Source organism: Arvicanthis niloticus, chromosome 2, assembly GCF_011762505.2.
Source record: "Arvicanthis niloticus isolate mArvNil1 chromosome 2, mArvNil1.pat.X, whole genome shotgun sequence".
Lineage (NCBI taxonomy): Eukaryota > Metazoa > Chordata > Mammalia > Rodentia > Muridae > Arvicanthis > Arvicanthis niloticus.
The window spans coordinates 112,411,320-112,437,289 of record NC_047659.1 but is presented as its reverse complement, the minus strand read 5'-3'; the positions used below and the strand labels follow the sequence as shown (position 1 = coordinate 112,437,289).

The 25,970-nt window shown below is 38.7% G+C and overlaps 1 protein-coding gene across 12 annotated transcripts in view; it reads right to left on the bottom strand.

Annotated features, from left to right (window-relative positions):
* The window catches only part of Macrod2 (mono-ADP ribosylhydrolase 2), a 1,857,339-nt gene that overhangs the window by 5,036 nt on the left and 1,826,333 nt on the right, over positions 1-25,970 (bottom strand). For 8 of the 12 annotated variants that reach the window (XM_076929849.1, XM_076929850.1, XM_034494739.2 and 5 more), the window contains 2 exons: positions 12,924-13,001; positions 2,954-3,021 (listed from right to left, as the gene is read on the bottom strand). In XM_076929849.1, coding sequence (XP_076785964.1) covers positions 2,954-3,021; positions 12,924-13,001 — 146 coding nt within the window. The remainder of the gene's footprint in view (positions 1-2,953; positions 3,022-12,923; positions 13,002-25,970) is intronic. The other 4 variants (XM_076929852.1, XM_076929853.1, XM_076929856.1 and 1 more) reach the window with 1 other exon arrangement.

The following is a 25,970-nucleotide window of genomic DNA, read 5'->3' as shown; positions in this document are numbered from 1 at the left end:
CCAAGGCCATGCCTTCAAGTTGGCTCTTTTTACTCAGAATTACATTTGTTTTGTTTTGTTTTTTTATTTCCATATGATTAGGGTTTTGCTGCTGTTGTTCCATTTTTGTGAAGAAACACATTGTTTTTTTATCTTAGTTGCTTTGCTAATTGCTGTAACTTAATACCTGACAAGAAGCAAAATAAGGGAGAAAGAGATTTTCTATGCTGCAGTTTAATAAAGGATACAGTCCATTATGGTAGTTGGAGAGGAAAGGTAAGATGGTAGGATGTGACCTTGAGTCCATAGTCAGGAAGCAAAGGGAAGACTGCCTAAATAACCTTCAAAAAAGTATACCAGCAAGGGGCCAAGTTAACAAACATTAAGCTTGTAAGGGATATTTCTCATTCAGACTATAGTGGGTGTTATGGCAGAGATTGCATTGAGCCTATAGGACATTTTTTAAAAATATGAACAGTTTAACAATGCTAATTCTCCTAAATCCATGAAATGGAACTTCTCTTATGTATATGCATCTCTGATTTCATGCCTTGGTGTCTTATGATTTTCACCAGAAACATCTTTCACTCCCTTGGTTAAATTTAGTGCTGATAGGTTTTTTTTTTTTTTTTTTTTTTTTTTTTTTTTTTTTTTTGTAGTTATTTTGAAAGATTGCTTTCCTGTTTTTTCCTCAAAACATTGTTAAGATGATCTGTGAACTGCTACTTTCCTGATTTTATCTGTCCTTCTATATAGAACAATATCATCTGCAAAAAGAATATTATTATTCTTCCTCTTCCATTTTTATGTATTTATTTTTCTTTCTAAAACTTCTAGAAAAGAGTGACAACACTTTATCTTCTTCTGCATTTACTATGGTTTGAATGTAAAAGGGCCACCATGGGCTCAGACCCCTAAACACTTGGTTTCTGGGTGGTTGTACTATTTTGGGATGTGATAGAAACCACTGAAGTCAAGTCTATCTGGATGACATAGGGTATTTAGAAGCAGGCCAGTGAAGTTCACACTCTTTTCTAATTCTGGTCTAGTATTCTGCTTCCTGATGCTCCAAGTCATTAGAAGGTCATTTTACAGGCTTTCATCACCAGCAAAACAGGCTGCCACAGAGTAAGGAACCATCCTCTCTAAAGCCATATTCTTTCCCCTTATAGTGCTTCTACCTGGTATTTTCTCACAGGTTAGTAAGTAGTGGTACCATGGACTTATAGGACATGCTTTCATTTTTCAACATTTGGTATAATACTGGCCATTAAAGTGTAATACTGGAGGGAGTGTTATAATTAAGTGTTGCTAAAACATCTGATAGATTTAAAAATATTCAAATGATCATATAATCTTTTCCTCCAGACTATTTAATGCCATTACATTTATTAATTTGCATCTATGAAACTATCCTTAAAATTCCTTGGACAAAATCAGCTTGATAATGCTGAATGGTCTTTTTTTTATGATAAACTCTTTGGGCTTCTTCACCTCTTTTATTTAAGTATAATAGTTTTAAAAGAATTGACTATAGTCAGTGTGGGTATGATCTTGAAGATTTTATTGGAACTCAAGTGGCCTTTCCTTATCTTGACGCTCCTGCTGATCTTCAAGCTCAAGAGTTAAAATAAATCTTTCCTCCTTATTCACTGATTTTTGTTAGAGTAATTGAAAACATGGGCTATAACATTTTTAACTCCTATCAATGCCAATGTAGAAGTTCCAGTTACTCCATATTTTTTGTACGAGATGATGAGGTTAACTTTCTAAAGGAAGTAGTTCAGTGTCAATTCGCATCAAACTAAGTCTGATGAGGCTCAGAGAGTAACAACTGTGTAGTTTGTTGGAGGCTAAAGAACAAAAATGATAGGAGGCACTGAGGAACGGTGGGAACTGTTTACGTGTCTCTCAGTTCATTATTTTTCAATGGAAACTTCCCAGAGTATTTGCAGCACATGGCTAAGGTAAAAATGTTATGAGTTCATGTTTATATAAATGTGTATTTTTAAAACAGTTTTGTGATATAAAAATAGTATTACATTTATAGCTGCATAAAGTTGATGATTATCATGACGATGTTCGATATGTTCTCAGCTATAGTCGTTAGAACTTTCATCCCATTATGTGTCTAGAGCTCAAGTCTGATGCAAGGTGGTCTTCCAGCAGGACGTAGAGACCAAGAGGAACTAGGGAGTAAAAGGAGCAGCCATGGCCTATCTGTGTTCTACCATCACTGCCTCAGAGTTCATTGCTCTCCAGTGTTTTTAATATGTAGTTAATAGTAAGGCTAACTTCTTTATTTTCAGATTTTTCCCTAGTCCTTTCTAGGGTTGGGAAAGTCAAGGAAACACTAGTATATTATTAATCACTCTACATAGGATTTAGCTGTGTGGTCTGGTTACCACTTTATTTTTCCTTGGAGTTGCCTCGGGCTTATTGAACTCAAGGTATGTCTGTCAAGATGCACATGTCCTCAGGAGGCCACGTGTGCTACCTCAGGCACGTATTTTTCTGCCAACACATATTTATATGTCTTTATACAGTTTTTCAGGTAAAGATTTAGTGTTACACTTAAAAACCAGATATACCAAACAATGCACTGTGGTGTTCCTGGAAAAGTGATGCTTCTGGAATCACCTGGGGTTACTGAAGTAATGTGGTCACTCTAGGAGCCAAGAGGTAAGACTGATGGGAAAATACTATTCTTATTGTCAAAGTGAGGAAATCTAAGGTGTTCCATGATTTAAATATGCTTGTTACACAGCTCATTCTTTCTACTTAAGGATCACAAGCTTCTATGAGGTAATATTTCTTCTTAACATTGTGTTATTTGGTTTAAAGATCTCTAAAGTCAAGCCCAAGCTACATACACACTGGGACATGACAAAACCAAGAGAAATACAACATGTTTGCAAATTAATACTTATGGTTAGCTCATGAATTGAAGAATCTCTCTATTGGGGTAACTTACCTATTGGAGATCTTCTTGCAGACTCTCTGTTGGCTCATTTACACCATCCACCTGACTGTTCATGTCAACTGTAAGCAGAAAGAGTTAAATCATTATCAAACCTAAATTGTTGAACACATGAAAATTGCCTCTATTGTTTGAAAATGTTCCAATTTCCTGTCTTCTGCCTTTTCGGTTTTCATTTATTCATGACATGGGGACCAGGAGGTTAGGATTCACTCTCCTCTCTGCTGAGCTGTCGTTTCATGCAAGAGTCGTGGTTTGGCAATGTGAGTGTATTTATTACCATCTTTAAATAGATAAATTCAAAGGCCCTAATAGATATCTAGGAAAACCAAGAGAGAAAACAAAGAAAAGCAGATCATTGACATGCAGAGAGGTGCACTGCTCCCTCCATAGTGGCAAGGTCAATAGAACCCGTTCAGTTTGCTGTGTTTTCAATTTCAGAATTCAAAACAGTTTCTGCAGATTTGCTACTGGGTACAACAGCCAGTAGCGGCCATGAGATAGAAAAGCAAAGCAACATGTGTGCCTTTTACTTGATTGTGTTCCTTCTGTGTGAGCATTTATATAAACATAGAATGTATAATTACTGCCTTTCTCCAAAAGTGACCCAAAGCAGTCACTCTGAAAATTTCCAAGGGTCAGCAAGTTTAATGAGATTTTTAGTATCCAAGCCCATACTGTAAGCTAAGAAAATACATAAAGAAATGGATGGTGGGAGACCGGGAATATAGCTCAGTTGGTAGAGTGCTTGCCTCGAACAGAGTCAAGGGTTGAGTTCCAAACAACACAGGAATCAGACAATGAAAGATAATTAGCTGAAACTCTGACTTTGAATCCCTGGCAAACAAATATAACCCTTAGTACAAATATTCAGGACCAGTGCTGGTGGCCATCAGCTCCCCTCCTTTCCAAGAAACTAAGGAAAGACACCTGACACTTGTAGTTAGTGTTCTTCTAACACCCACCTCCAAATACAAAATTGGTGCCTTCCACTTTGTGAACTGGACATATCCCCCTCGCCTGCCATGCACTGGCAATACTGGCTAATGCCATCAGTATAATAACCTCTATTTATTTGGGAGGTGTTCAGTTTTTTGCATAAAACCAGTGACTAAAATTCTTTTCTTTTTCAGAACATGAAAGAGTAAAATAATGGCATAATAGTGAATGCTGGTCCCACACTACACAGATGCTTCGAAGAATGATGTCCTTGGATAGCATCCCACGATCCTTCTCAGGATTTCAGGCTTAAAGTAGTGGTCTCTCTTTTCTTTCTGAAAACTGTGCTGATTTACTAATTATTTGTCAAGTCATTTCAAACTTCATCTTTAAACTGGCCAGATGCAATAGTTCTGTCAGCAAGAGAGACATTTATGTTCTATTCAACCGGGCACTTGTATTTCTGTAAGTTCCATCTTTCAGAGTGGAGTATACAGTGTAATGCTCATTTTCTGTTCCTTCCAGTCAAAAGACACCCAGTCTACAACCTATTAATACATGTTCTATAAAAAGTATTCCATGATAAAATAGCTCTGTGAAAAAGTAAAGTTTAATCATATTAAAGAAGTTCTTGCTAAGGCTTCAGAGTCTACAGGTCTCTACTGCATCTAGGACATAGACTCAAGATTTTACATATCACTTTCTTGTTCATCAAGGACCAGTAGTGTATGGGGGGGGGGGGCTGCACATCCATGAAGCCTGCTTTGCGAAGAAGGGATAAGAATCTATGACCATCATTTTAGGGGCAGGCTGAAGCTGGTTCCCTTCAACTGAACATCATTGTCAGGCTGGGCAGATCTGGGGCATCTTCTGGATAATGAATGCTCATAGGTAGAGGGCTAAGAATTAGGGGAGACAGTTCAGAAGATGGCAAGCTTATGGGGCAAAGCTATGTGGTAGAGAAATGGCTACTATAAGAAGCTTTATTTAAAACTACCATGCTACTACTTGCCCTTATGACTGAATTATTTCCTAATTGATTATTAACTCAAAGTAAGTTACTTTTTTCTTTCCCTGAAAAACCCCTCAAAGGTAGAGAAAGATGGTGGCTGACTGACATGTTTTGGTGTTTGTCTTTTCAGAGACAGTTGGAGTTCAACAGCTAATAAACTAGCTCTATGGTGACTGATTAAATCAGTGAGAGACCATGATGCCTGCCTTTAGCATAACAACATGAGAATTTGTTTGGAGGCTCTAGCAGGGCAGTGCCGTCTACCCTTGATGGAAAACTTTTCTTCCTCCATTGAAGAAGGTCATCCTCTTTGACTCAGCAAGCAACTTCAGGGAGGACACTTGCTTATGTAGCCATGAAGGAAGGAGGGGGCAACTACCTAGCTATGCAGATCAGCAGAATTAATGCTGGCAATAAATGGGGTGACAGATGTCACTCTCACATTCTAGTGTAACAAAATAAGAAGACACACTGAAGCAAGCAGCAGGTATTGCCTGTGGCATCCTTCCCCTTACTCTAAACATTTAGCTCTGCATGGGGAGATGTTGCTGGCTTAAAAGAGGGAGACATAATTGAGTCCCAGTCTTAAACTGAACTATGGAACAAAGCTAGCCACAGTGAAATCTGGTGCTGGAGAAAGGCTTGTGATTCCTAGGCACCAGGTGGAGAGCTAGAGCCTGAACTACTGAAACTACATTAGGCTTGGTAGCTAACTACCTCCACAATGCCTCCTTAAGTCTATGGTGGCTAAGTGGAGAACAAGGCTCAACCTCCTAGGAAGAAAGTTTTTAAAGCAAGCTAGCATGCAGCATTAACACACCTGTGGTACTTTGATCCAGGACCTGGTAGAAAGTGTGTCTGCCACAGCTCAAACAGCCTGAGAGCACATTTCTAACATCAGGCAGAGACACGTCTACTCCAGGAACAGACTCCAGTTTGGATACAGCTTTGGCAGCCTACAGCACAGATGCTCTCTTTCTGTGGCTATGAAAACCTCTGTAGTTATAAGCCTTGTATGTGACCCAGCTTAGTGCCAGCCTTGATAGCCAAGGGACTGTCTCTACTATTTATCTCAGATCTCAGGTAATGTAGCTTTAACAAGCCAGTTAACAGAGTTCCAGCGTTGTCCTGGCACCAGGAATAGACTGTGTCCTGTGCTTTGGCCAATACCAACTGAAATGTTGTTCCTTGATGTATCTGTCTATGCAGATTCTTGCTACCATGAGACTTGGGCATATCTCAGCTTAGCATCAGTAAAGACTGCTGTGGTCAACACTATTTCAACTTAGTTTGCTATAAAAACAATTGTTGAGAGTACTACCTGATAGGTTTTAGCAGCCCAGGGCCAAATTCCTGGATGAAACCTAACACTAAGAAACTGTTAATGGCTCCCACTCCCAGGCTTGGCTACCAACAGCCTCTGGAAGATCTCCAGGGTAAGGTAAAAACATGGGGTGCTAGACTTCTAAAGTATCTCACACAGCTCAAACTGTTCGCAACAATTTCTTGCCACAATTCCATTTCACCAACAAGCAGTCATATTAGTGTGTGCCTTGGACCTACCCCAATGTTGTGCTACTCTTGGCAGCATTACTGGCCACAAATGTGACATTGGAGCTAAAGGCTAGACTTTCAACAGTGAATTTTTTCTGAAGTCAGTCTAAGCCCTGCCCTGGCATCTCACAACAAGCTGTAACTGTGGAAAACAGAGACAGGCTTATGGGGACAGACACAATTTTATTATGAACAATAAAACAGAGTGTATTTAGACAAATTTTGGCTGAAACAATACAATCTCTCCATAGACCTTGACCTGGGAGCTGTCCAGTACTGAACTACAGAATGGAGGAGGCATCAGAACATATGTAGTCTGCTTCACATTTTTGGGAAGATGGACATGAACAAAGCTGGGGCAGAAGCTCACTGGTTGATATTGGAATGGCCTGATGTGCTAACAATATCAAGTATTTTGAGTCATGGCTAAAATAGATGTCTGAAACTGGCTAGGTAGGTACCAGTGCAGGAGAACTCTCTGGAAATGCAAATACTTATGTTTTTGTTGTTGTTTTTTAAAAAAAAAGAGCTTTAATGAGACAGAAGAAAACAGAAATGCTACAAAGACAAAAGGATTTTTAAAAAATCAACCCCCAAAATATGTGCTAAAAAATTTGCTTAGTGTGGGCTGGAGAGATGGCTCAGTGGTTAAGACCATTGACTGTTCTTCTAGAGGTCCCAAGTTCAATTCCCAGCAACCACATGGTGGCTCACAACCATCTGTAATGGGACCCAATGTCCTCTTCTGGTTTGTCTGAAGACAGCTACAGTGTACTCATATATAAAAATCTTCAAAAAAAAAATGCTTAGCAAATCAAAATCACAGTAGAAGGCACCAGGAGATTAGTTAGTGAGAACCATTAGTGAGCTTCCATGAGATGCAGAACTGAAAGTGAGAAAGGCAAATAATATGTCTTTGGGACACTATTAGAAAAAGAAATATTTGGATAATTGGAGTCTAAGAACAGCTTGGCAATACCAAAGGAGTAGAAATTATTCAACTATAGAACTCATTCCTCATGAACAATACAATCATCTACATATAGCAAGGTCCAAGGTCACCAATCAAATTTAATACAGTCTACCTTCCCAATGTATGTTATGATTTAAGATAAGCAATAAAGATATTCTCAAAGCTATAAGAGAAAAGAAGCAAATAAAGTTGATAGGTGTCCCAAGTTCTCTGAAAGCAGGTTGCTCAGTATATCATACTGGCCAGGAGAAAGTGGCATATAATCTTTATAGGACTGATGGGAAGAGACACAGTGTCCAGCAAAAGTCTACATTAGTAATCAAGGACTGACAGAAACATCACCAAACTGAAGCCAAGACAGTGTGTGAGTCTGCACTACAAAAATGCAAAGAGACCTTTCAGACTGAAAGAGTTATCAAGTAAGAAGAATAGGTATCTGTAAAATGTATGCACTAATTTACAAATAAATCAAACTGCCTAGCAGTGGAAACATGGCAGATAAGAGTACTTTTACAAAGAAGATTAAAAAAGCTAATGATCGCCAGACCAATAGACCAAGAAATAACCAATAACCAAGACAGAGAATTAGATTTTCAAAAGCTCAAAACTACTCTTGCTTTACTCCACTTCTCCCATTTTTCAATGCAGTATCTTATGTAACCCAGAGTGGACTGAACTTATAATGTAGCTGAGGATAACTTTGAACTCGTCATCGTCTTTGCCTCTGATTTTAAAGAGCTGAAATTACAAGTATGTGTCACCATACTTAACCAACTCTCTTATGAGTATGTTTTCACCCTTTTGTGTCTGTTCTGTATGCTATTAGTTCAGATGATTTTTATGTGTGATGAAAATATTTGTAAAGCAAACCAAATGTACGATGAAGAATGGAAGTACCGGAAGGGTAGGAATGCTTTATATAAGGGCTGGTATAAGAGTTTACCTATAATTACTTTGGATGTAAATGAATTTTTACATATACAAATAAATATCATAGTTACTGATTGGGATACAACACATAGCCAAACCACATAATGATTCAACAAAACTCACTTTATAACTCAAGGCATATATAGAATGAGAACAAAGCAATCGAGTGAAATATTCCATGCTAAGGGGATTCAAAAGGAATCAGGAATAACCATACATTCATCTAGACCAAATATCCCATGCAAACAAGAGGGTTTAATTGTACCCTAGACCCAGGGCTCCAGCAGTCATCCACAGAATGCTCCATTTGCTAAAGGCACACAGAACATTCTTCAGAACATATGTCATACAGAAAAGCCCAACATATTTTTTAGATGTAAATTATATTGTTAACCATCTGTGGATGTAGGGATAAAATTGGCCATTGAAATACACTGAAACAAATAAAAATGTAGATAACATACTAAAACCTAGCAGATGTGATGGCCATAACATTAAAAGGGAAGTTTGTAGGAATTAATCCAATTATAAGAGGAAATTGGAAATATTGCAAACAACCTATCCATGAATATCAAGGATCTCAAAAACAACATCAAACCAACACTAATTAAAAAAAATAATCAAACAATGCAAACATATAAAACTTCTTTAGAAGGATTAAAATAATGAACCTTCAGCTAACTTTAGGAAAGAGAATAATAAAATCAGATTTAAAGAGAGGCAATATAACTGATAAATACAAAAGATCCAGACTGGTTATATAACAGCTATATGTCAAACTCCTACACATTCTCAAGACTGAATCATAAAGTAGTAGAAAAGATCAATAACAAGAAGAGAGATTGGATCAATAACAAAAATTCCTGTCCTACCCACAGTATTACTGATGTCAGTAGTTCTGAGTTTTGTTCAGTGAAGGCAACATTTAAAGAACTCATCAATTCACAGAAGTCATTCCAAAAATAAGAGAAAAAAAAATTCTTCCAAACTCATTTTATAAAGCCAACATTACTTTCATTAAACAGTCTGATGGCCCTCCTTCTCTTCCCCTTCCTCCTCTCCCTCCTCACTATACAGAATAAAAGGGGAGGGCAGGAGAGAGAGAACACTCTGGATCAACTGCCTCAATTAACACAAATATAAAATTATGAACAAAACTTGGAAGCCAAATCCAACTACACAGTTAAAAGATTCTACACTCAGACAAGTGGGATTCATCCCAGGAGGAAATGATGGTTCAATGTATGCAGATGAGACCCATCAATTCTGTCAATCAATGCCAATAAGGCATCTGATAAAAAGCTGTTTCATGATTAAAATGCTGGACAAACTGTGTAAACACAACATATAAATAACAATTATAATAGCCCAACTAACAAGCTTTCTGCCTAAGATGTGAAATAAGAGTCCCATTTCATGTCCACTTTCATTTGACAGAGCTCTGCAAATTGTCCAGAGTCCTCAAGCAATAAATAGAATAAAGGGTACCAAAAGTGAAAAGTTGCCCATGTTTATACATGATTTTATTTTATTTATAGGAAATGCCAAAGACTCCTTTGTAGTAGAACCAATAACTAAATTCAGCAAAGTTGGAGTAACATATAAGCAACATACAAAAATGTGTAGTATTGCTATCTGCCCATAGTGACTTACATAGAAATAAAGAAATTAATCCCATCAATGAGGAAACTTAACTACAAAACATTGACAAAAGAAACTAAGCAGAACACAAAAAAGTAAAAAATTTTATACTACCCCATGTAATCCATATCAAAAGTGTAATGATACTGTTCACACAGTTGGAAAAAATAATTTTATGTGTAGCTACAAAAATCTCCAACAGACAAAGTGATCCTGAGCAAAAGACAAAATATATATTAGACATACTTCAAAACTGAAATGATCAAACCATCATGTTTAGACTTTAAAACAGACGTGTGAGTTACTAGAGAGCCTTGAAGGTACTATGAACATGCACTGGACAAAGGACAGATTTTTCACTGGATGCTGCATAAGTATTGGATGGCTATAGAAGAAGAGTAAAACTAGACTCCTCTGTTTCATCAGCTACACCAATCAACTACAGGAAGATTAAAGACTTATAGAAGATGTGAGACTATGGGTGGAAAACAAGGGAAACACCTCAGGACATTGGCAAGGATTTTTGGCACAGACCTCAAAAAAGCACAGGAAACAAAAACAAAAGTAAATAAGTGGGATTTTATCAAATTAGAAGGCTCTTGTGCAGAAAAAAAAATTGATGGGGTGAAGAGACTTTGTGGTGGTTTAAATATGCTTGGCCCAGGGAGTGGAACTATTAGGAAATGTGACCTTGTTGGAGTAGGGGTGGTCATGTTGAAGGAAGCATGTCACTGTGGGGATGGGCTTTGAGACCCCCCTCCTAGCTGCCTGTAAGTCAGTCTTTTGGAAGCCTTCAGATCAAGATGTAGAACTCTCATCTCCTGCCCCATACCTGCCTGGACACTACCATGCTCCAACCTTAGTGATAGATGGATTGAACTTCTGGACCTTTAAGCCAGTCCCAGTTAAGTTTTGTCCTTTTATAAGAGGTGCCTTGGTCATGTTGTCTGTTCACAGCAATAAAACCTTAACTAAGACAGATGCCATACCAAACGGGAGAATCTCAGTAAATCATATCACCGAAAAAGGGTTGATAGCCAGAAAAGAAGGAACTACAGAAACACTAGCAAGAGAACATGCGACCTACTTGATACATAGGTAACAAATCTAAGCAAACATTTCTTGAAAATGACCAACAGGAATATTGAACTATAAATTACAAATTGCACAAAGATATCATTTCCCTGCAGTAGAAATTGTGATTATCAAAACAGTGGAAATGATAAACCCTTGGCAAGGGTTTGGAGAAGCCCTGCAAACTGTTAGTGTGAATTTAAAATAGTATAGTCATTATAGAAAAGAGTATGGAAGTTTCTTGGGGAAAAAAACCTACCATATGGTCTGACATCCCAATTACTGAGCATATTTCTGGAGGAAAAAAATTCAGTATGTTGAAAGACTTCTTTGCAACATAATATCCACAAAATAAGAGTAAATATTAAGGAATTTATAGGTAGATAAAGAAAATACAGCTAATATATATACTGGAATACTAGTTGCCATTACAGGAGTAAATCCTGTCAACTGTGACATGTGTAGAACTAGAGATTATATTAAAAGAAATGGACTGTATTCAGAAAGGCAAGTGATTAATCATCTCTCAGAAACTGAGTGGAAGGCAGTGGTCACTAGAGATCAGACACACAGAGAGGGGCCTGGTGGAGGCTTCTGCAGTGGAGTTAGGTAAGATTGAGAAGTTGTGTAGGCTTGCATAGGAGAGTGTCAGCAGATGAGAAGAGTAGATTTGCATTTCAAAGAGCTAAAGGGAATTTGAGGTTTTACCATAAAAAAATTAGTAATGTCGAAGCTGAATATTCTTAACCAGACTTAGACATTATAGCATGTGTCTGTCTATAGAACCTTGTGGCATAGTAGACCACAAGTAAGGGTAACTTTATAATGTTATGTATCACTAAACATGAATAGACATGTATCACTTTATATAATTATGACCTATGGATTCAGGTTTTCTTTGCTGTGAGTTCTACTGTTGCTGAGGGGATTAGGAATTCTCCTCTGGAGTTTCTCTTCCCTTTCCAGGCCCCAGGTAACCAGAGTTACTGTCTCCTCTCTTATCTAATATACATTCACTGAGCTGCCAAGCTCACTGACCCCTGCCCTCAGAAGTCTACAAAAGGCAGTTCCCTTATTTTGTGGGCTGCTGATGCCTGTCTTACCTCAGCTTCTCTTGCACGGAGTGCTGGGTGTTACTAGATTTATTTCACCTAAATCTGTCGCAGCATACCTCTCTAATCAAACTGGAAAAGAATCTTTAATATTGAAAACACAAACCTTAATGGCTCAGTAGAATCATGCCTGCTGAAACAGTTATTATTCTAATATAAATAACTGCATTTCTGAATGTTCTTAACTTAGGTGTATAGGAGAGGGAATGTTAATAAGTTCATGGTGCTGGGATCTTTATTTAACTCTGATTTGGAGGGCATCTCCTTAAATAAGTTTATTTTTGAGGTGCTCTGAAAGAGTCATTGTGTGTCTGGCCAAAGCCTCCGAGGCTAGCAGTTGAGGATATGAAAAGAATCTTAGCCCAAGCTCAATGGAGCGCTCTGGGAATGCCTGGGCAACAGGGTTAAGGGCAGGGCAGGTGGATTGCAATCTGACCTTGGAATGACTCGCCATGACCTCCATATAGTACGGAATGTTTAACCCATGTGTGCTATCGTAAAACAAAATTTGTGTGCACAGGTGTGAATGTGTGTGTGTGTGTGTGTGTGTGTATGTGTGTGTTAAAGGCTTCCATTTTCATGATTTCCTAAGAAGAATTTTGGCTTTTGAAATTTACTTTGTTCTAACCAAATATGTTGATCCCTAGATCAAATAATCTTCTTCATCCTAGATTACATGTGTACAGAATACCACAGAATCACAGTTGAGCACAGGCAGCTCCGACTCACCATCAGGACCTGAAGTGTTTTCTGCCTCGCTGGAACCTTGGCTTTCTGCAAACACAGCAGGTGCATCCTCGCCTTGAGCTGACGGAAGGAAAGCAGAATCCTGATTACAGAGAATCAGCTCAGCCTTGCTGCCAATCTGCTCTCACCCTCCACTGCCCTCTTAAAGTTCCAAATGCTCTGGGGATTTAACTTCTTTTTGCAGAGTGGGTTACAGGAGGAAGTCATGGGTCGTGATGCTAGACTATCCCAGAGCTGTCTCCAGAGTTCTCTTTAATTTGTGAGGTAATCAAATACACACACAGAGTTTCCCAAAATAGAAGTGTAGTAGGATAAGAGCGAGAATGTGCTTTAATCAACACAAAGTACTGTTTAAATTTAGGGAGGGAGGGAGAGGGAGTAATGGGAGGGAGGGAGAGGGAGGAAGGGGGAGAGACAGAGAAAAGAAGGAGGGAGGAAGACATAGGGAGAAGAAAAATGGAGGGAGGGAGAGAGTGGACAGGAGATAGAAGAAAGGACTTTGGAGAGAGAGAGAGAGAGAGAGAGAGAGAGAGAGAGAGAGAGAGAGAGAGAGAGAGAGAGAGAGGAAACTTTAAAAAAATGAAGAAAAAAAGTAAAAAAGTCTGATCTTGCCTTAGGCATGCCTGAAAGTTGAAAGTTCCCTTTTCCTCACAGGGAGAGTTTTCTTTGTTAAACTACTAGTGTGCAACAAGGCTGCCTCTCGACCTTCTAAGGCACTGCCATGTTTGAGTACTGAGTGACTAGCCTGCTGCTGGCTTGTGTTGTGATTGTTTTCTCTATGACCCTCAGAAAGGACATCAAATCACTGTGGTTCAAGTTATAATGTCCCCCCCCCCCAACCCAAATAAAACAAAAACCCCCAAATCACCAGGGTTTTTCTGTGCAGGCCTGGCTATCCTAGAACTCACTCAGTAGACCAGGCTGGTTTCCAACTCAGGGGTCTGGCTGATGCTTAGATGAAAGGTGCAGCCTACCACACTCGGCTGACAAAACATTCTCAACAGTTGCAGGAAGAGGGCTGTTCACATTTCCAGAAATTCAGAAGGACAATCAGCTTAAATACCTAGTATGTTTTCCCAACATGAATAACAAGGGTATTCATAAACAAATTAAAATTCTACAAATATGAATATGTGAAGTTTTTATTACTGTACATTTTAAAGAGAAGGTGAAATCATTTTACAGGAGGACATCCTGGGGGGGGGGCAGGAGGATGTGTTAAACTCAGTGTGCCAAGTGGGGATGAAGCAAGAGCTCCCATGTATAATCTTTTCTGAGGGCAACTTTTGCTGGTACAATCTGTACTGCCAGCGGCCATTTATTGATGCTGACAGTCGAGAAATATGTCTTAGACATGATTGAGCACGTAGCCTGGGTGGTCAGAACTTGAAGACATAAACACAAGTGGAGGCAGGCAAAGAGGAAGAAAGCCATTTTAAGATTTGCAGTATGAGTTAAGGCTCATTTAACTGAAAATGCTGAACAGACTTTTGTATTGGTGGTTTAAGACAGGGAATGTGAAGTAGACAGAGGAATTGGAGAGATATTATTCTTCAGTAAAACTGATGGTACAAGATTAGATGAGCCGGCACAGTAGAAGGATAACACAGGATGAAAATTCTTCAAGAGCAACCGTCTTGTAATACTGCTTGAGTTCTTCTAGTAATGTCTGAGGATGAGATTGGAGCACGGGAACTAGACCTTGAACTTCCAGCTGGACCTGTCAGCATAATACCATATACTCTAATTCTCTAATTCTGAAACTTCCAGAAAGTTTAGCACTTTGCATTTGCTTATTAACACACTTCTTACATTTCAGTGCAGAAGAAATCCATGATGTACCCCTTAATGGTAGAAGCATGAGCAGTTTTTCACGTAAGACTGAAAGCAAAGCATCAATGAGGAAAAATTAAAAAAAAAATATTTGACGTCATAAACACAAGTTTTGGGGTGGAACTTACAAGTATTTTGAAAGAGAAAAAAAATACTTAGATTGTTAAATTATAGGCAATTAATAGTGTTAAAAGATGTAAAGAACTTCTAAAAATAGAAATATAGGTCAGTAATCCAATAGAAAAAAATTGCAAGAGATGTGAGAGTTCATTAAGAAATAATGTCCTACATTCTAGTGAAAAGATGATTCAGTTTTATAATTATGAGAGAAATGCAAATGAAGGTGATGATGAGACAGGGTTTCTGCCTGACTTGGCAGATGCAGACTAACCCTGTACCAAAAATCTCTGGAAGCACCAGGCAGATTGCTGACAGAAATTATTTTAAAGAACCAGTGAGCTAAGAATGTAGCACGGACTCCATGAGGAACAGAGAGGTGGGCTGGAATTCTAGCACCAATGATTGAACGGGTACTCCAAGTGTCCTTATAGGTTGATGGAAGGCAAGATGGGAATGGTTAGGGCTCACTAAGGATGAAAGATTCTTCTAAGTGCCTCAGGTTTTCTGTAAGACAGATGAACTTTTAAGTAAAAATGAAGTCCAGGGCTGGGAAGATAGCTAAGCAGTAGAATGCTTGCCTAGAATGTGTAAGCGCATAGGATTAATTCCCAGCACTCACGCACACACATTTTAATAAATAACTTAAACAAATATACACCTCCTTCTTGGGTTCCTTGGGTTCCATTTCTCTATTATGTTCTCCTACTTGTTGGAAGCAAAAGTAAATCTTCTCTGAAGGGAGATAAAACTCGGAATCTCAAATTATCCTCAAAGTTTTTAAGCACAGTGTTTACCATACAACCAAAAATTACCTGGCAGTGCAAAACTGCTACAGCAGGTCACTGAAGACCAGGAGAATTAAAAAAGGGGGTCATTGACAAAATGAGAATGAACAATGTATGCCCTAACTTGGGTGCTGAGCTGAGTAATATGCACGGGCAAAAAGTTCCTCAGAAAAGTAGACACTGTAAAACCAGATGATAATTAAATAGGTGAATTTGATGGCAGGTCCATTCAGCTGAAGTAATAAGCTAAAAGCTGAATCAGGAGGAAACACAGGAGAGTGAGCAGGAGCCCTGGCAGACATAGTCTGGCCCACACCAACAGAGTAGTAAGATGTAAGAGCTAGTCTGGCCCAACCTTTGAGAGAGAACTTGGAATTTTTGGAATCCTTTTTATAATGGACAAAAATAATATTTTAAGAAATGACAGATGCCAGTTTGTTGAAATTAATGGGTGGTACAATGCTGATATTCTATCAAGGGTATGATAACAATAATCAAACTTAATATGAAACAAAACTTACTCAGATCAGTCATTGTGAAATTGCTGAAAACCAAGGATAAAGAAAAACTGTAAAAAATGTGTCTAGTTAAAGAAAGGCCTATTGGACTTAAAATAGCAACAGTCAAGATTTGTGTGTGAGCTTGCAATAAACACAGAGAAGTAGAGAGACAATATAATGTTTTGTTTTCTGTCTTCTTAGGAATAAAGGAAAAATGTCTCCAACTTAAATTCCCATACCCAACAAAATCTTTCCAATTTGTATTTGAAATTAGAAGTATTCTCAGAAAAACAAAACAAAACAAAACAGAATTAGGTAATAGCCAATGTCTAAAGAAGGAAGAGTTTCCATCATTCTTGAAAGAAATCCCAGGTAGGTTGCAGAGCCAGTAAGAAAAGGGAGCCCGAGGAGGGATCTCCTACTATGAGGTAAACATAGTACATAGAACACACATTACATTAACCAGGAAGAAAGAGACTGACAATCTTGGAAATGCTAAGTTAGCAACACAATTTTATCAAAGCATGCCCAGAATTCTTGTACTCAATACTGCAAAGACATACAAACTGCCATTAGGAGGACATGAAAGACAACCGAAAGTGAACAAGGCACAGTCTTGTGACAAAGAGGCATGCTGGATAGTCACTGGAATTTTTTGAATAACTTATCACATTTCATAGTTTCATAACCTTGGGGTTTGTGTGTGTGTGTGTGTGTGTGTGTGTGTGTGTGTGTGTGTATTTGCTTGTTTTATGTTTTTGTTTTTCTAGTAAAATCACTATAATGTGTCTGACCCTTATCCCCACTCTCAGGAATTCAGTCAGAGTTGAAGAATTTATAGCATTCATGAGATATTTGATAAGAAGTTATCACCGCAGAAGGAAAATTAGGTGGCCTAATTCTACTGACACATGAATTCATTGACATTCTTCTCCAGGTTCTTGATTTTGACTGGATCTAGATCTAATGACAGGGTGGAAAGAGTAAGAGAATTCCTGAGACGTTCAATGGTAGACCCTTAGAGAAATGTCAAGTGAACAGGTCAGATACCAGTCTACTAAGCAATGCTCAGAAAAAAATGAAATAGTATACAAAACACTGTTAAGAGCTAGGGAGGCCAAGGAAGGCCAAGTTGAACAAAGCAAAGTTCAAAAAGCCAACCAGAATACAGTAAGCTGTTAAATTGCTTGCCCTATGACTATGCTTTTAACCTCATTATCCAATATGACTTGCGTGACATCTCATGCTATGGCGGTATGTTAACCCACATTAGCATCCTATACAATAGGTGGTTTGAGATCCAAAGCAGACAGAAAACATAGCAGCTGGTAAAGTTCTAGCTCTACATACTACATTTCTGGAACAGAGAGGCTTGTTTATTTGATTTGTTGTCACAGCTCTGTGTTTGATGGATGTACTGATTTATTAACATTTGGGTGTGTGATGAGTGCCTGCTTATGTTGAATGGGACTTGAATCTAGCTGTGAATATCTATCTGGCATGCTTTGATGACCTTGCATGTGCATATGTGTACCTGCTCAAGTGTGCAAGTCCGTACGTGTATTCAGGAACGGGGAGAAGAACAGACATTTGTTATCCTGACATGAGTGTGATACTGGTGTTATCTGAACGGCTACTATCCTGCTGAGCAATGCAGCTGAGTGTCCCAGAGAAATGAGTCCATTCCACATAGACAATAGAATCTGATAAAACCCAAACACCTCTATTCTCTATTTATTCCAGTTTGCCTGACCTTCCCCCATTTTGATTGGTACTGCTTGGAACATAAACAAGAGGTATATTTCAGAACTCCTAGCAGGAGATAAAAGATGCTGTAATAGAGTCTGGGACATTCAGTGCCATTTTCATTTTCAATTACCAACTGCCACTGTTCTCCTCGAAGCTTTGATTATAGCAACCTTTTGTAGGTCAGTGGCATTACATAAAAAAATGATAAATGGAGCAGGCCTCATCACAGAAAGAAAGATGCCATGGTATATACTTAATGCCAGGTAACTGGCCTTTTAAATACATAGATTTAGAAAGATGTTTGTGGATTATCTAAGATTAGACTTTGAGATATTTACTAATAATTAAATCCTACAACAAAGAATGACAATCATTTCTCAGAATACACACTTGCATGTGAACTCAGAGAACAGGGCCTATTGGAATCCTACTGTACTGAATTAAAGTGTTGTTGACCCAAATGGAGTATTCTTGAACCACTGTTCCAACATTTGTGATCCAGTGTTGCTACTGATTATTGAAAATGTTTATTTTCCACTCAATTCCTTCTTCAGAGTATTTTTTTCACTGTCTCCTGATGCTAAGTTTGATCATGAAAATTTTGGGCACAAAGCATCTTCTGAGTCAGTCACATAGAGACTGACAGTGCATTTGTACAGTTAAGTCTTGGCTGATTCTTCTGTCTTCTACCCTAACATGAGCATGCTTTGTGGATCAGCTGGTCCAATGAGAATGAGATTCTACTCAGAGCCTGGCATGCTTTCTGGATCAGAGAAACTGTAGTTGGTATTTGCAAATCAAGATATTGATGAGTTTTATTCTAAATTATGACTAAAGATGATTTAGCATGCAATATTATTATGGCCATAGTACACATGTGCACACACACACACACACACACACACACACACACACACACACTTTATATATGTCAATGGACATTGTTTCTTAATTCCATCTCATAGAAATTATATCTTTGAGGTTAGAAATTTGATTTGTACATAACGGGTTAATATATAATAATAAACAGGTTCATTTCTAGCATCTACTAAACAAAAAAGATAGATGTGCACAAAATACTGAATTAGACTATTCAGAGAAATGTAATCTAAGCTTTGTTGACTTTAGAATGCTTCTCAGATGGAAGAAAACTGGTCTTAGAGTTTAAGGCATCTATCATATCTGTTTAACTCCCAAGGTCAAATGGAAGACGGTGTCTATTCTGTATGCACAGACACTAAGTTAGAACTGTAGTTCTTTTGAAGCTACTGCTTGTTAGGTATGATGAGCTCAATTAGACCTTGCTTTGCCCTAGCTGCCATTTTCACTATCTAGGCCTAGAACAAAGACCCGTGTAACAAGGGAGGACAGAGCATCAGTGCAAACATGGTTAGGAGAGAGCATGACTCTCCAAGCTACACTAGTACAGTCTTACTGACATAAATTCAGTTTTATTCTCAGGTCACCAATACTATTGGAAATTACCTTCCAAGCCATCCTTACACTAAATTCAATCTCAGGGAAAAAGTCACTGCTATCTTTTAGTATTGTAGTCTTGTTTTATTGCTACTTATCTGTAATTAGCTTCTTTAAGTTCTAGATGAATAGCGTTCAAGTATTGAGAATAAAATGTCATACAGCTCTTTCTTCTTTTAGAAAGAGAAATGATCAGTTTGCTGAAGGTAAATTTGTCTGTCACTAAAACATCAAATTTCTGGTATAAATGTTCTTAAGTATCTACTTTTTCTTTTAATCTTTTAAGGTTTTTTGTTTGGAAACAAGCTGTAAGTGCCTAGAATATACTAGTTTTCTTGTCGAAGGTTCATGTTTAAGTTCTTCAATCTTATTCAAAATAAGTCAGGGGCTTTTAATTGTCCTGCATTTCAAAGGGCATTTCCAGTTTGTTAGTTATTGTCACACCTGTCTTTTACCTCCCCTTCCCTTCCTTCCCCTTTCCTGCCCTCCTCCCTCCCCTTTCCTCAGCTCCCTTCCCCTCCCTTCCCCTCCCTTCCCCTCCCTTCCCTTCCTTTTCCCTCTCCTCCTCTCCCCTCCCCTCCCTTCCCTTCCCTCCTGAAGCTCTCATCCCTTTCTGAAATTTTAGATTTATCATTATGGATATCTTCATATTTTATGAAGGTTTAATTAGCTGAAAAGGATTACAATTTGATGAGATATATACTGATGTTTTAGAAACATGTATTTCTAAATGGAAATGAAAAAAAGTTCACTGAGCCTAATGTTTAAATAAGTCTAGTGATGATTAAAAATACACAAAAAGAACACTTACACATAACTTTGGAACTGCTCGAAATGCTAAGAAAAATGACCCTCTCTCTTATATCTTTCCCATAATCACCGCAGAAGACATACAATGCTCTCCCTTTGCACTTTCTCAATCATGTCCCCTTAGTTCTTCTCAGCTTCTTAAACAAAACACAGGTGATGTGATATATTCTCCACAGTACAGACTTTTCATATTATACATATATTCAAAGTATATTCATACTCCCACTGTTTAATATTATAAATTAAATACATATATATTAATAACTTAATAGATATATTCATTTTAATGCATCTTTAAAACAATCTAATATCTTCTCATACTGCTTTAATGTCTGGCTATATAGATGTAGATAGAATACTAGACCTCTGTGGATGGTTCCTTATGGTAAACTCTTAGTGGAATCCTAGATCAAGAATGTGTGTGCATTTGGTGTTCATGGGTGTCACAAAATCATTTTCTGGAAGAGACAGACCACTCTGTGTTCTAATTAGCAATTATGAATATGGTTTTCCCACTTACTCCCAGCATTTAGTACCCTTACACTTCCCATGGAGAACAACCCCTACCATACATGGTTATAATTTGCATAATGACCAATGTAACCCTTCTCTCTTCCTTTCTGTTAAAGATTTTTATATTTTGCCAGCTTTTCCCATTGGTTGTTGTTATTCTTCTTCTTCATTGACTTTTATGATTCTTCATGAGCCAAGAAAATCCTTTATGCAATATGTTGCATATATTCTCATCTTTTTATTTTGATATAATAAATTCAACTGTGCTTTGCTTTAAAAGTTTGTTTTATGAGACACACTACCTATCCCACCTAACTTGCAATTCAATAGCATATCACAGCTAAGACTTGAGGTGAGATTTCAGTACAGATGTTTTGGGACATGACTTGCCCATTATATCATCAATATAGTTTCCCTTTGTTTTAGAGAATGTTAAGGTCTTTCAGGTATTTTTTTCTTTCATGGTAGATTCTTCATTTGTTTATATGCATGCTTGCTCTCCTACTCCACCCCTATGTGATGGTGAGGCCTCAGTGTGTCTTCAGGGTGATGAGTAAGGCATGTACTCCTTAGCCACTATGACCCTTCCTTCCATATCTATGGCCTGTGGTCCTCCAGGAACCATCTTCAGGAAGGATTCTCTTCCATTCAAACTAGAAGTCTAGTGGCTATCAGGGCTCTCTGGACAGCCACTGTGAGTTCCAGGTTCTTGTGTCCTTTCCCAGGACATAGAGCAGAGAGACACTCACTTATAGCAGGAGCAGATGATATGCATCAAAAATAGGTTAATGGGTCAGAGCTAAGAAGCTGTTCATCAGCACAAATGACCCTGACATGCCGTATAAAGGATTTGGGCTTCTATGTCATATGACAATTTGCCTAATCTTTGCATGGTCTATCTGCTATATGTAGTACTGTATACAACTTATATATTATAAATCCATTAATATTTTTTAAAAGATTTATTTTTATTTGTTTGTTTTACCCATATATGTGTATCTGTGCCCCATGTGAGCCTGACGCCCACAAAGGCCAGAAGAGGGCGTTATATCTACTGGAACTTACAGATAGTTGTAACTTACCAAGTAGTTGCTGGGAACCAAACCTCTGTCCACTAGAGGAACAGCAAATATTCTAAACTGCCAAGCCAGCTCTCCATCCCATCATTAGCATCCTAAGTCTTTTTGGATCACAAATGGCCCTGCTCATGGGCTCCAAGTGGGGCCATGAAATATCGTGAAATATTTGCTGAGATACAAAATAAGTGAGCTACTGCTGTCCTCGTGGAACTCACAGGTAGCCACTGCAAGGATAGTGTTATGCATCCTCATGGCCACTGGCAAGGAATATAATATAAAACTCAGGAAAAAAAAAAAAAGGAAATCATCTTGTCTGAGTAAGAAAAAGAACTATTTAGGAGTATAAAGAGCTAACTTCAAAGTTGTAGCTACGTGACTTTGTTTGACCTGTCCTATGTCCATTTAGAAACATAGAGCCGTCCCGTGTGTGTAAAACACCTGGAGAAATTGTTTTAACCAACTGCCTTAGGCCTCGTACCTTGGGCCCCTCCTTGACCCCTTCTCTATGCTGTGTGACTTTCCCTGTAATTTCCAAGATAGTCTCAGTACCCCTGATAGTGTGGTCCCAGCAGCCCAGCCTTCGCAGGTTGACATGCTTAGTTCAACAGAGCTGGATTCAGAGCTCACATTCTACACATGGCTGGTCTTTTCTTCCCCTTTATCCGACCCTAATTAAGTTTCCAATCCTCATTCAGCCTCATTATGCAACCCATCCCCATCCCCACAGGGGCTTGGCAGGAAGGAGGACTTTAAGGAGGCCCTTCTCAGTCAGAGGCTGCCAGAGCTTAGCTACATCTGGGTTTGTCCAGCAGGAACAATACAAATTGGGTATCTGTAAAACTCCACGCGACATCACACACCCTTTGTGGCTTTTGTTTCTCTACTGCAGCCAGCCTAATCTGTACACCACGGGCTACTGAGCCACACTGAGATAGGTGGGATTTCATGCTTTCTTTCCCCCCCCCTTTTTTACCCAGTTGAGTCTCTTTATTCTTTTACTCTAATAGGACTTTATCCAAGTAAGGAGCCACAGCAGGGGCAGCTTTGATTTTTCTTTTTTCCAATTGTGCTTTATGTGAAATCTTTCATAAGGAAGGAACTTAGGGCTGGAAATAACTAAGGCTGCATTCTCAGAACCTTCCTATATCCTCGAGGCTCCCAAAAGAAAGCACTTCTGCACCTCAAAATTGAAATCCCACATGATTGCATACACACACAGCTATTCAAAATGGAGTTCCACCCTGTGCCTTTTAAATTATGGATGTTCTTATTTCCACTACACCCAAGCTCTATGCTGAGTTTTTCTAAACGGCACATTTTGGTCTGAACACTTAATAAAATCACCTTTGATCATGAACAAAATATTTAAAACTATTAAAACAAAACAAACAAACAATCAAACAAACACACAAAAACCCCTGTATTTGGGAAATACCATGCTAGCCTACAGGAGCATGGGAGGAGATTGTTGGGTCAGGGCTCTGAACTGGAATGCTTGTATGCTGGTTTTGCTAAGCTAATCCTGTTCTGGTTGCAGCCCAATACCAATTCTCTCGGCTTCAAAGAGAGGGGATAGATTATTTCCAGTTAGGAGGCATTTTCATACACACCTGGTATTAAACTAAATACTCCTTTTAGCTTGTCTTCACATAGCCACATCCTAGATGCTGGAATCTTAATCTTTCAGTTTCTCTAGCTTTAACCACATTTATATCTTTAAGCATTTAACTCAGACACAAAACAAGCTTGTGCTGCACATGAAAGGCTGGTTCAGCTGTACTATGAAACACACAGCTAAAATTCCTGTTGATCCTAGCCTGTTGCCTTTTACTAAAGACAATTCAGTTACAGATAAGGAACTGATGCTGTTTGCCCAGGCTGTTCCTTACATGGGGCTTTATTCACTCTTCACTGATAGCTTATGTGCAAGTGTCCTTCCTGCCTTTTGAGTCAAAGAGTTCCTTGACCATCTTCTAGTTCACCGGTGACCTCTCTCATGTGTGAATGCTGACCTCAGCAAAGTGATGGGACTGCCCAACATCTACATTGATGTAGTCAAAACTAAGTTCTCCCAGTTCCAATCAAGCATCCAGAGTACCAACAGTAGTGAGAGCATCCTTATAAAGGTAACACAGTAAAGCTAAAATCTGGGGAGTGGTCCCCAAATACTTTCACTGACTGGCCCTGTCAGCCTTTCTCATTTGCAAACAGTCAACAGGCATATTTTTCATATCCCAGGGATGGGCTGAGGAAGTCACAGCTCTGTGACACAATGTCTCCGTAGCTCTACTGTAATGGCAGTGGAAACAGCATAAAAGGAGTTTATGGAGATTTTCCTCTGTTTCAAGATCCCCGGGAGCTGCAGCAGAAGCTGCGTAGCCATGTTAGAAAATTCAGGAGTAAATCTCAGTAGTTTGATTCACCTTTCTAACACTGGCTCATTCTTCAGCCTCCTAGAAAACTGGATTGATAATACTTTGGAATTCTAATGACTGGGGTCAGTAATACATCATAGCTTGATTTGGAAGACCACATCGCAAGTTCTAAAAATAAGTCAGTACAAGGCTTCATAGCTTTCTTGATCACCAAAAGGCCCAACGAGACAGGAATACAAGTGGTTGTCAATTCTCAACAGATACTCCCACTAACCTGTGAATTCTCCTGGATCCAGAGGTCTTCATGAATTTATGACATCAGCCCTTGGCAGAGCTGATGTCCCTGGACTGTTCAGAACCTTTCTACAACCCCCCAGTGCTAAGCATGCTCACTGGGCCACTCATACCCAACTCATTTGTGATAGCTGGCTTGTACGTGTGTATGTGGGTGTCTTCAGGTACCCTGGTTTCTCACACAAGCCTAGATACTGTGCTTGATCCACTGTCTTAACAAGTTACGGATCCTTGGCCCTCTGCTTGGGTTTGCCTCTGCTTCCTCAGGCTGTTGTGGACAGTCCTGCAGGCGTCAAGCTGACTTCATTGGCTGTGTGAAAACAGCATCTTTGGTGAGAGAATGGATTCTGGCAGGTGGAAATAACAGGGCCTGTGCCTGTTTTATCTCTTGACATTTAATCTCTTGTTCTAGGAGACAATTCAGGAAACTTTCCCCATAAGAGGAAAAAAAAATAGCCACATAGAATTTTCCTTTCAGCCCAAGAAATCTTAATCCTCTTTTTGTTCATGTAGTTTTACCAAACTAGAGATCCTGTCACATAACCTCTTCAGCAAGATAACAATTCACCTTTGGGGATGAGCAATCCAATTCTGATTTATTGATTGCAGGGCACAAAGCTATTCTTAAAAAAAAAAAAAATACAAACTCGGAGCCCAATCCATATGTGATTGTCAAATGAAAGCGTAAAGAACAGGCTTACTAAGGGGACAAAAACCAACAGAACTTAATTTCCTTCTTTTTATAGAATGAAATAGACTTTTTTTGTTGTTGAAAAAAAAATCGAGTTTATAAATTCCAAATGCCCAAGATACAGGGCATTTTTTTACTCTCTCTTGGGCAGATACAAATATCAATAATGTACTAAAAGTCAAGCTTTGATTTTAGCTCTTTGCTTCTGTTGAATATAACCCACTTACTAGTTAGCTGATTTCACCTGGACATTGATTATTTGTGTGGTTGTAACCCTTGGAGAAAAAAAGATGGGTTCTCATAGACCATTGCATAGGCTCCATCATAGGGAAACTGTTAGGTATGTGGTGGTCCATGTGTGCATGTACATGCATGTAAACCTTGTAAGCAAGGAATGTTTCCTATGTAGGAAACATGGCTAGCTTGTTAAGTTCGTATTTCATTGACTTGAAGGCATCTCTTTCCCTGCCTCCTAACAGGTAGGGACTTGAGATGAATTGGAAGATCAACGTCTCTACAATTGCTGTTAACCTAGATTGAAACCAGGTTCAGGCAGAGGGTTTGTATTTGCTTGTGAGATATTGAACAGCATTTCCAATTCCAGATCACTTAAATTGATGTTTCTATAGACCACATTGGTAGAATGAATTCAGGGTACAAAAGTCCATGACCAGCATGGCTCATGGTTCGAGTTCTTAAAAAAGACAGTTTTGTTTGTTTTAATCAATGCCAAAGTTAAGACACCCACATCTCCTAGAATATTGGAGACTTTACTGTGATTCCTGGCCCATCTTCTCTGGGTTG